This window comes from Mus pahari, chromosome 2 (genome assembly GCF_900095145.1).
Source record: "Mus pahari chromosome 2, PAHARI_EIJ_v1.1, whole genome shotgun sequence".
NCBI lineage: Eukaryota > Metazoa > Chordata > Mammalia > Rodentia > Muridae > Mus > Mus pahari.
Window position 1 is genome coordinate 129,873,490 of NC_034591.1, and position 12,028 is coordinate 129,885,517.

General features: G+C 48.8%; 1 protein-coding gene across 1 annotated transcript in view; it reads left to right on the forward strand.

Moving 5' to 3' along the window:
* The first annotated feature begins 4,807 nt into the window (after positions 1-4,807).
* Positions 4,808-12,028, forward strand: part of Slc6a11 (solute carrier family 6 member 11) — a 119,362-nt gene continuing 112,141 nt past the window's right edge. Inside the window, exons 1-3 of the mRNA XM_021190390.2 lie at positions 4,808-5,107; positions 8,309-8,443; positions 8,565-8,705. Of these exons, the coding sequence (XP_021046049.1) occupies positions 4,867-5,107; positions 8,309-8,443; positions 8,565-8,705 (517 nt within the window). The 5' untranslated portion in view covers positions 4,808-4,866. The remainder of the gene's footprint in view (positions 5,108-8,308; positions 8,444-8,564; positions 8,706-12,028) is intronic.

Sequence of the window (12,028 nt, forward strand, 5' to 3'; positions counted from 1 at the left end):
ACACACACACACACACACACACACAGTATGTTACATGGACACACACTCCCACGGAGCATATATAATGAGCTCTCTTGGGCACAGCTCCTGACAGTTTGGGATTAGGGAATACTATGGGTTTTGAACTTTTAGATCCTAGATGGCTAACCTGTGCTTCTATTATGTATAGACTGCTTTCTATCACAGCAAATAGTGCTGCCACTTCATGTTATAAGGTAAAGTCTCCTTTCCGAATAAATAAGGAACTGGGCATGGTGGCATATATATGTAATCCCAACACTTAGGAGGCAGATGAAAGAGAACGTCAAGTCTGAGGCCAGCCTGGGCTACACAGCAAGTTCTAAGTCAGCATGAGTGACAAAGCAGAGCCCTGCCTCAAAACTGAATCCCATGAAATGAGGAAGGAGAAAGGTGACCAAAGCCACAGTTAGCCACTCTGTACCAATGGGAGTAGTTATAATTTTTTTTCTAATCACAGATGTTAACAGATGTTAGGAAGGATGTGCTGCAGCTGGAACCTTCATGCACAGCGTGGGTGAGGGGGGTGGAGGGAGTGGGGGGGGTGATAGGTCCAGCAGTCCAGCTGCTTCAGGAAAACAGTAAAGGCCATCAGCACCCTGGAAAAGGTTAAACAAACAATTGCCTAGGACCTAGCAATTCCTTCCCAAGCCTATACCCAAGACTGCAAAAAGATTTGTACAGAAAAGCTCAGAAAACGAACAGCCCCAACTTGCAAGTAAACCAAAATTTCACCGATGAATAAATAAATTCTGGTGGGACATGAGGCAGCCAAGGGAAGGAGAAAGGACCCGCCGCAGATTAATCTCGAAAGGACTGTTACAGGAAAGGAAATTGGATGGGAAAGGCTGTGCACTTCACAGCTGTAGTCATGCAAACGTTTAGAATAACTGAAACACAAAGACAGAAGATAGAATAGTCCAGGGCCAGAGGGAGGCATGAGGAATGCAGCTCGAAGGAACTGCAGCCCTTTATTAGGAGGGAGTGGAGAAGATTTTTGGGAATGGCTTATCTCATGGCTGGCCATCTATGTCTACTTTAAGTGGATGGGCTTTGAAACGTGGGATAAATGACAGTAAAGCTGCTATAAAATACATGCAGAAAACATGTGGGATAAATGACAGTAAAGCTGCTATAAAATACATGCAGAAGACACTAGTTACGACTGGGGTTAGAACGTGAATAATAATAAAAAAATTCAAGGAGCTAGATAGGACAAATTTATGAAACACTAGATCAGCAATCAATCAGTCTAACAACCCCCAGGGAGTGTCAACATTTTTCTGCTATCAGGAACCCCATGGAGGGCTGACCTTCACCAATCAACATCACCTACTGCTGACTTATGAGGAAGCTGAGATGGACAGAGCTGCATCGGAGGCTGACTCTGGTGTGGGAACCTGTGTGTATGGGGCGGGGTTGGCATGAGGTCTAGACCACACACATAGCCAACACCAACACTAAGACTCCTAGAGGAAGTACGATAGCCACCAAACAGCATCCCTTCCCTGTGGGAAGAGGTTCCCCTGAAGGCCCACAATGATGAAATGCTTGCCTACCTATGATTTATGTCCCTGACTCCCTTGTAATGTGGTGCAGGCCCCCAACAAAGGGTTCACATCTGAGCTTACTGCCTCATACTGTGAACCAGAGAATAATAGTTTGGGGCCACACGACACTGGACAGTCATTCCATTCATGACCCACATTATCCTCTAAGAAAGAAATATTTAAGCACCTGGATACGTGAGGCCATCTGTCCAACTACTTCCCAGTTACCTAGAGTCAACCATGGTCTGATAATATTAAATGTAAAATTGTAAAAATAAGTCCTAAATTTTATCTACTTACTTATTGTAGGGGCTCACAATGTAGATCAGGCTAGCCTTGAATTTACAGAGATCTACTCCACCTCCTTCTCCTCAGTGCTGGGATTAAAGGAGTGTACCACTATGCCTGGCTTGCTTTTAAAGTCTATGTTTTAGGAAATTTGTCTTGGAGTTATAACTTTGATTTTATTATTTTATTTTTGTTAATTTACTACTGTTCATCTCTTTCTGGGGCTACTTTATAAGTTAACTTTTATTTGAGGTGTGAAACCCTACATGTAGGGTTCAGAACTGTCTGTGGCTTCAGACACTGAATAGAGCGCAGAGAGAAGGGACTCTGCATCTGAGACCACAGGACATGTCACCATCAGGGAGTATGTGAACAACTTTGACAAGAGGGAACATGGCATTTTTACCAACTGAACCCTGGGGTCAGATGTGACCTGTCCTGAGGGGCTCAGAGTCATCCTGTTGTATAACTTCAGGGGCCATTGCAGGGGACATTATATCCTGTGTGACAGATGCTATGTTCGCAGAAGCCTTACCTCGGGTAAATGCAAATGTTCCCAATGAGTCACTCACTGAAGGGTACAGGTGCAAACTGAGAAATTCTCAGTCCAGATGGAACCGTGTGTGCTTACACATTCAGGTGCTGGACAGCTCCAGAAAGTTTGCACTCCCAGGCAAGAGTGTGCAGACCTGGAATTTAAACGCCAAGTTCCCACACAAACAGAGTTCGTATTGGAGACTCCTTCAAGGGTATCGCTCCTTCAAGGGCACGATAACTGAGCTCTGAACTAATTCAAACAGGCTTGTTCCCTTTAGATGAGGAAGACATGAACAGCGCCATCCACTCCTAACCATTTCCATCTGTAACAACAAGTTCACATGATTAAAGTCACTGCCTATTCCATGGCTGAGGCCAGACTTCAAATGTAAAGCACAAGTCAGAGGTAAGCTGTGTGATTCTGAGTAAGTCACTCAACCTTTCTAAGCCACAATTTCTTCCTCTGTAGAAAGTACCGCCGCGCTTACGATCCCTTAGTGCTATGTGCACGCAGCAGCACAGAGGCCTATGTGACAGCTCATGCACAGCCTGCTGTCTATTAGCCATCTTTTGCTGTGTAACACTGGCACATGACAGTGAGAGCGGCTCACCGTCTTGTGATGCAGTTGGCTTGGGCTTGAGGTTTGGCTCAGGTGTGTCTGCTCTGTGACCTTCTTGTGGAGCCCAAGCTGGAGGGCAGCAGCTACCAGGCAAGTTCTTAACGTGGTGACATCATCAGATGCCACAACCAAGCCATATTTACCAAGGCCGGAGAAGTGTGCCCACCACAGGGCCATGGCAAGAGCAAGGCTGGAGAGCAAGATCAGGAGGAGGTGATGAGGTAGGACCACCAATTCACTGCCCTGTGATACAAAAACAGAATCTCCACTGGTACATAGTCATTCATCTAATTATTTGCTAGAAATCCAGGTCATTTTTAGCATATTCTTCTTCTATAAGGCCATCCTAGGTGAGGTGACATAAGGTAAGCACATGTAATAAACATTAAATTACCAAGAGGCAGAGGAAGGAAAGCCTGCCCATCCTCCCATCTTTCTTCTGGTCCACCTGTAAGGATGCTCACTGAACCAGAACAGACAGCATCAAAGGAACAAGTGTTTCCTACCTACCTGGGCAGGTTACACCTAAGGTGTGATGCACGAAGTCCACAGAGCACAGCTTCCTCCTGAAGGTTCCTGGGATCCCGAGAGTGCACCAAGAGCTTCATGATGCGAGAAGAAGGGAGAGTTAAGCTGGACTTATAATGACGACGTGTTTCTTAAGGGCAAAGTGGGGCATCCAAGAAGTGCATGGGCTAAGCTAATACTTGGTGGCTCAGAACAGCTCATTGACTATTCTAGCATTGCAAGTCATGAGGCTGGAGGCTGACAGATTGGGTTGCTGGGAGTTGGGATCTAACCTGGGTTTGGTTGTAGCTTTGGAATGATGGTGGGATGGGCCCTCTCTTAAGTCCGGATTTGTCTTGGACACCTCATTTAGGACAGGACTTGTTTTCTTCCTGAGCCTCCTAACCGAGGAAGGCAGTTCCCATGCCACTGAGAGAAAGGGGAGGCAGTGGAGCTTAGAAACAGTGTCAAAGCAAGCCCACGATGGAATCCTTCTGCTGCGAGGCGAAGACGTGTTGGAAGCATCTTTTGCAGAACAGCAAACTGAGAAACTGAGGTCTCAGGAGCCTGGCCAAAGTCACACAACTCACACAGGTGAAGCAGGATACTCAGCTTTGATTTGCCTGCTCCTGCCTCTGGATGTCCATACTTAATGCCACACTGTTGAGACTCACATGTGTGTAGAGTGGGGCCACGGGGGGTGGGGGTGGGGGTGGGGGCGGGTTGAGACCTCCAGGGTAGAGGGTACTGGGCATGGGGTTGGTGCTACAGCTCAGCTACCATCACCTGGGAGCTTCAAAGAGACTTCGCATCTGATGCCCCCGGCCCCTATTCTCACCAGGCCCCTGCAATTGAACCCTACCCACACAGCTATTCGCCCTTCAAGTTAGAGCTGCCCATCTACCTCTGAGTAGAGATGGGAAAACTGAGGCCCAAACTTTGAAAAGTCACAGAGAGGGGAAAGAAGTTCAGGTGCTGCACTCATAGCCCACTTGGGCCTGGATAACAACTCTGCTGTTACCTGCACTCAGAAGCCAGCGAGTCAAGCTGCAGGGCAAACCCTGTGCCCTGAGTTAGCCAGGTGCGCGCAAGGTCAAGGGATTAAGGGAGGCGCTGGGCGCACAAGGTCAAGTCACGGGACTTGCAGTACCCCTACCATCCCGGGGTTCCAGCGGGCAGGAGGTGGCCTGGGCATCGCATCCCCGTCCTGTGCGTGCGGTCCGGCCCGGGCGGCTCCTTCGGCTCCACCCCCGGCTCCCCCGCCCGCCGCTCGAGCCTCTCAAAAGCCCGGGCGCCCGGGGCGGCGGCGCAGAGCCGGGGCCGGCGCACGAGGCGGCAGGGCGGCCATGACTGCGGAGCAAGCGCTGCCCCTGGGCAACGGGAAGGCGGCCGAGGAGGCGCGGGGGTCCGAGACGCTGGGCAGCGGCGGCGGGGGCGCGGCGGGGACGCGCGAGGCGCGCGACAAGGCTGTCCACGAGCGCGGCCACTGGAACAACAAGGTGGAGTTCGTGTTGAGCGTAGCGGGAGAGATCATCGGACTGGGCAACGTCTGGCGCTTCCCCTACCTGTGCTACAAGAACGGAGGAGGTGAGCGCGGCGGGGGACGCGGGACGACACCTGGGGTGGGGTGACACCTCTCATGTGGGGCCCCGATCCCCTCTCCCAGTCCCCAGTAGCCGTGGGACTGCACGGGGCCCACCTGTTTCTCTGCGCCTGCGTGCATGGAGCCCGCTTCGCACCTGAGCGCGCCACCACCTGCCACCTGCCACCTGCCATCGGGCCCAGAGCAGTGTCTGTCACCTGCGTGAGGGACAGACCTGGTTCAGGAGCTCTGCTTTCAGGCCACTCTCGCTGGCATTTTAGGCAGAAACCTGTTATTTAGCCTCGGAAGTCCCCTGTCCTCACAGAAAGAGACTGATCTGAGTAATCTTTTAGAGAGGTCACCAAAGTGCCAGGAGTTAGGGGCCCAGTGTTAGCCATGTCTTGTAAATTTTTAAATCGCCTCAGTCAGTCACCTTGGAAGGGAGTGCTTTTATGGATCTCAAAGACAACGGGACTAAGCATCTAAGACGCTCTCAGTTTACTACTGCTGAGGGGGAGATTCAGACTCCAAAAGCTTTCTGTGCAGGATCGAGCTGACCCCCCGAGGGAGAACTTTTGGACGGCCTTTGCCGCATGCTACCCTCTGTAGTGTTTAAATTTGCTCTTCAGGCCCTTTCTAGGGAAAGTATTTTAGGCCTCTCTGGAGGAAAAACTGGCACCAAGCAGTTTCTTTTACTGGGCTCAGGCTCTCCCACAACAACTGCAACCACGCTGATGTGTGTGAGACGGGGGAAGACCAGCATCCCTTCCAACGACAGCATCACAGAGTGTCATTGGGAAGAACTGAAGCTGTGGTCCCCATTTCAGAGTTGTACCCAACACCTCTACATTCCCCCAAACTCCCACACCCCTCCTATCACAGTAGGATGGCAGAGTGGCAAGGGGTCCCATTAAAGCCTGTGGTGGCACAGTTCCTCTCAGAAAAGACCTGTGTTGGCATTTTCCCTCCTCCCTGTCCTACCCTCAATCTTCAAGAAAAAAAAAACTTCAAACCCTAAAAAGGTGATAGAGAAGTTGGTTGGCAGGGACAGTGCAGGGCTTCCTGTACAAACAGCCGAGGGGCCTGCGAACCACACTGCCTGGCTAAGGCCCTTTCTTTGGGGACATTCACCCTGAAGGCTCAGGCTGCTCCAGGCCTGCCCTGCACTGGTAATGAAGTGGCCAGTGGTGTCCGTGGCTTGGCAAGGGGAGACAGCTGGCTGCAGACTTGAAGACCCAAAATGCACCCTGTGCCCTCAGGCAGGCCCTGCCTTACTGTGCAGACAACGGAGCCTTTAGACGCTACCATGTGTGCTTAGGAAAGCTGTACCTTTAGGGTAGTTTGGGGCAGAAACTATTTTAACATCTTTATTCACCTAGGAAACGTTAGGCCTAAACAAGACTCATTCGGCAAGAGTAGAGAATGGAGACAAACTGGGTAATCTGTTGCACATTGTTTTTAAGGTTGTAGTGAGTAAAGTTGAAACGTGACTCATTGTTGGTTGTTGGCTCTTTGATTTGCCAAAAGTCTCCATTTGTGCAGACACCGTGGCGTGGTCAAGTTAGTTATTTTAAGAATTACAGTACTAGCTTTGGGAGTACACCAGCCAGCTGGCTTTCCCACCAGCATCATCTGTTGGGTTCTCGGAGGCTCACAGGTGAATTACAAGCTCTTAAGGGAACCACTTCAGTGGTTTAATCAAATAAATTTGGAGTCAAGGCCTCAGACGCCTTTCACTCTGTCATACAAGTTGCTGCCTACAATCTAGCGGGTCTGTGGTTTCCTCCAAAAATAACGTGTCCGCAGGCTGGACTAGTAGATTCTCACAATAATTGAAAGGATCAGGGTACAATCTTAAATTAGTTCCTTGCTCAGAAAAAGATGTAAGACCCTTTCAAAGCCTAGTAGATAAGGCCATGCTATCAGGATTCATCAAGGCTGTTGCTGTTAATCCGATGGGTAAAGAGGCTTCATTTAGCAAAAGCAATTTCAGGTAAAGCCTCCATTTGTAACATCAGATGGAGCATGCTGTGTTTTCATGTTTTGTTATTAGATGAGAAAAGAAAATGAGGGATTTGGGGGTGGGGGGCTTCCCCATCTGTGCCTAGGGGCAGGGCCAACTTCATTTCATTTATTTTGTAGAAAGGCCCGGGGCCGTGGGTATTATGTTTAGGGCAGTCCTTACCCAGGCTGAGGCTAAGCCAGCTTTGAAGGGGTATTCTTGCTACAAATTTCTTAGGGCTCAGATCCATACCTGGGTCATATGTGCAGGGACATTTAACCCTTTGAAGCCTGGTGCTTCTCATTGCATGATTCTTTGAAAGGTTTTTTTTTTTTTTTTCTTCCTTCTTCTTCATGAGAAAAATCTTTTAGGGGGATTCTACAAGAAAATAACAAGGGATTCTCTCCTTCACTCGCCCCCTTGAGATTAGTTTGGAGCTGAGAAAGGAATAGCACACAGGATGGGGACAAGCTTAGTCTGTGCTGGAGGGCAGGATGGGGGCTGCTGAGATGGCTCAGCCAGTACAATGCTTTCTCTTCAGGCATGGAAGTTGGATTTGAACCCTCAGCACCCACATAAAAAGCCACATGTGGTAGTACACACCTGCCATTTTAGCACCAGAGAGGTGGCGACAGGAGGGCACCTGGAGCTCATTGGCCAGCCAGTCTTACTGAATCTGTGAGCCCCAGGTTCATTGTGAGACCCTGTACCAAACATGAGGTCAAGGTTATAGAGGAAGATATTGACCTCTGGTCTCTATATACATGTGTATAATTGTGTACACACTCACAGAAAGTAAATTTATCTATCACTCTTTCTCTTGCACACAGCACGCGCGCGCGCACACACACACACACACACACACACACCGAATTAATCAACAATACACATTTCCCCCCAAACATTCTTATTTTAGTCACACAGCCATCAAGATCAATGGCATTAATTATTAAAACTCATTTTATAGCTAGAGAAGTTGAGGCCCAGAGATAGGAGGGGCAATTGCTTAAGGTAAAAGGTGGCAGAGGGCACAAAACCTCCTCCCACGTTTTCTGGCTCTGGCCTTTCCAGCCAAATAGGAATTCCAGCTGAAAGAGAGCCGTGTGCCTCCCTGGGGTAGATGCCCACGGAATAGGACTGATGCTGGTGGAGAAGAGCGGGGGCGCAGGGGCAGTTTCCATATCACCCCTCTGCACTCTCACAGGGGCATTCCTGATTCCTTACGTGGTGTTTTTCATCTGCTGTGGGATCCCCGTCTTCTTCCTGGAAACGGCTCTGGGGCAGTTCACAAGCGAGGGTGGCATCACGTGCTGGAGGAGAGTCTGCCCTTTATTTGAAGGTAAGCGGTGATTTCTTGAGCAAAGCAGAGTTTGCCTCATTGATGCCAAGTTGCCAGGAGCCACCAAAGGCTGTTTCAAAGGACAGAGGCCCTAGCCACTTTTTTCCGTTGTTCCTCACAGGCATTGGCTACGCAACACAGGTGATCGAGGCACACCTCAATGTCTACTACATCATCATCCTGGCATGGGCCATCTTCTACCTAAGCAATTGCTTCACCACCGAGCTCCCCTGGGCCACCTGTGGGCATGAGTGGAACACAGGTATGGTCTCCAGGCTGGGCCTCTCCTGGTCCTGTGGAGGGGTCTGGGGTTGGTGGTCCACCCTGAGTTCAGTGTCCGGGAGTGGCTTCTGGAACAATGGTCACCTGACCGGAGTATATTCAGCAGTTAGGGATAAAGCTGAGCCCTGGGGACAGTGTTATGGTATGACCAAGTGTTGGACTGCAATTTGAGGATCAAGGGTCCTCTAGTCCTGCCTCTCTGAGTGATTCATCTTCCATAATAAGATGGAGGTATTAGATTAAATTAAGGGCAGTTAAGATGATTATGTTTAGAGTAATGAGCACAAACTCGAAAATGCACTTGGTTGTCGGAATTTGAAAGTCCAAAGGCATTGTGTGGAAATCCCGATTTCCAGCTTCTCTCGTTTTAAAAGATTTATTTATTCTTATTATATGTGTGTGAGTGTTTGCTTGAATGTGACCATATTCATGCAGTACCTATGGTGGCCAGAAGGGGTGTCCTATCCACCAGGACCAGAGTTACAGATGGTTGTCTAGCTCCATGTGGATGCTGGGAATTGAACCCAGGTCCCCTGGAAGAGCAGTCAGTGCTGCTAAATGCTGAGCCAACTCTTCAGCACCCCCCCAAACTTCTCTTTAAACACTAAATCTCTGGCAACTGCCCTACTTGACAGCAGCAGCCACAACCATGAGTGGGAAGCGACAAATGCTTACAGAGGACACAGTTGCTAGCACACACCCAGGTTACTTGGTTTGCTTTACTTATTCGTACAAGCTAAATGCTCGAAGACAGTGACATTCCCCATATACATACACACACACACACACACACACACACACACACACACACACAGTGGACAGTCTTATAGGTCATCTTTGACTTAGATACAATCTGTCATCCTAGCAGGACTTCTTTGGCAATCTAGAGAGGGAGAAATCTGTCCCACCCCTTTCTGAGAGTTCTATGCTCACAGCAGGAATCACCAATGGATTCTAACATTCTTTCTTTCTGAGACAAATTTTGGCCTCTGAGCCCTTCTCAGAGGTGCTACCTTCTGACTGGAATTGGCACACGTACTTTGACCTATCCATCTATGTTAGCATCTATGGTTAATTATGTCTGGGAGGGGCCTATCACCCCAAGAGCTGAGATACAGCGAGCCTGGATACTGTACTGGTCACTAAGAGAAGCAGCAGCCATGTTAGGTCTAGCAAGCACAGCAGTGTAGTTTCTGGGTCTGTCTGTCTGTGTCTCACCTGCCTTCCAGTCACTTCTGTGACAGCTGTTGTCAACTCTCTTCAAGTCCAGGGTTCAGTCAGCCTTCATTTGGCAAGGGAACTCATAGAGATATTTATCAAACTAAAATCCAGGGATGCATTCTTGGACTCCTGATCATTAGTGTGTTAAGGAAACTACAAACCTGTACATACCCTGAATCTCCACCGCAGCCACTGCCATTGAGGGCTCTTGGGAGATTCTGTGGCTTGAGTCTGTTTTTATACTTTATAATTTCTCAAGATTTAATTTTAAATCATATGTTGACAAGACATATGTGGCTCAGTGGCTCAGCAACTGCTTAGCATGCATAAGGCCCTGGGTTCTGTCCCCAGCATTGAAAAAGGATGGAAGGAAGGAAGATTGGATAGACGAATGGACAGACAGACATGTTGAAATGAGCTGAGGCTGAGGCATAGTGTAAGTGGGAAGGCCCTGCAGAAGAGTGAGCTGGGCAAATATGGGGGAATATACAGGCTAATTTCACAGACACGCTCTCTTTGCTATCAGTCTGCTTTTCTACTGGAAAAGCAGTTTATTATCACCACGTGGAATTAGTCTGCACATTGTGGGAGGGTATGGTATTGTTTAACTTTGTGTCAGTTCCCCACTTGAGTTGGTATTTCATTTATAAGTTAATTAATTCATTCATCTTTAGGATAGAGTCTCATGTAGCCCAGGATAGACCTGGAATTCTTGGTTCAATTTTGAATAGTTGAAGGAGTCTGCCTGCCTGTCTGTCTGCTTGCCTGTCTGTCTGCTTGCCTGCCTGCCTGCCTGCCTGCCTTGTTTTATTCTGTTAGGGTCTAATTTGCTAGCATTTTGAGACATGGACTTGCTCTGTGGCCCATCCTGGCATCCATCTGTCCTTCAGCATTGGTTTCCCAAGTATTGGGACTTCAGGTGTGACCACCACATCCAGCTGAGTTTCCTTTTCCTTGTAGGAAAGACATTAAGCATCACTCATTTTAGAGTCTGATAAAAGCCAAGGACACCATCATTGCAGAAACAGGCTGGGGTATATCCAGTCAGTTTGCTGACAACCTTGGGTTCTAGACTCTCTGGGCACCCAGACCCACCTGTTTTCAGCACAAGCCATCAGTAGCCAAGAGGAATGAGAATGACGCAGACAGCCAGGCCATCTATCTCCAGTGGAGCACAGACCTTCCTGGCTTGTGATCCCCTTTCTACAGAGCCTATGACATCATCACTTGCTGTGCCTAATATGCTCCTGCCTGAATTGGCAGGTGCAACTGGGGGTTCATCTGAGTGAGAAAACGCAGCCAGGTGTAGCAGCACCTACTCCTCGCTGGAGATGAATGAATGTCTAGGTCCTAAGGCAGCTGGTGTAAGTGACTGTGCTCCAGGGAGCCTGTGCCCAGTGGCTCATGCAGCTATGTCTGCAGGCACAAGGTCCACGGTGACTGACAGGTTCCAAATCAACAGCAGCTAGCAATAGAACCCTGGCTGGAGTTATTCCTATTTTTGTCTTTAGTGGGCTGTAGGCTTTACAGAGGAGGGGGAAGGTGTACAGTGTCCTCTGCTCTTCTTTATCCTTGGATTCTTTCTTTTCATAGCCAAGAAAGTTAAAGAAGGTGATTCATGGAGGGTCTTAGGGTTCTCATTTACTTAGAATTCAGGAGAGGGAGGTCAAGGAAGGCTTCCTGGAGAAGGAGGAAGCTCAGGATTGCTCTGGACCTGGACATTAGGATGCTTCGGATGCCAAGTTCCTTGGTGATCAAATTTTTGATGAGTTTATTCAATAACCAACTTTATTGATTCATTGGAGTGAGGGAATAGGAGACCACGGACCTCTTCTGTGTGTACTCCTGCTGGTTCATCTCACCCTCAGCTCTTCTCGAGGCTGCTCCAGTAATCATGTCTTGCTACATGAATGGGAACCCCAGCTCCAGAGTCTCTGGGGATGTCTGTTCTATTCTGTTCTTTCCAGTGAGGGCACTGGACACCAGAGACCAATGTCATGGGTGGGGCTAAGTAAAGAAAGACAAGAAAGAGTAGAAGATGGTGTGTGTGTGAGAGAGAGAGGGGGGAGGGGAGGGGCAGGG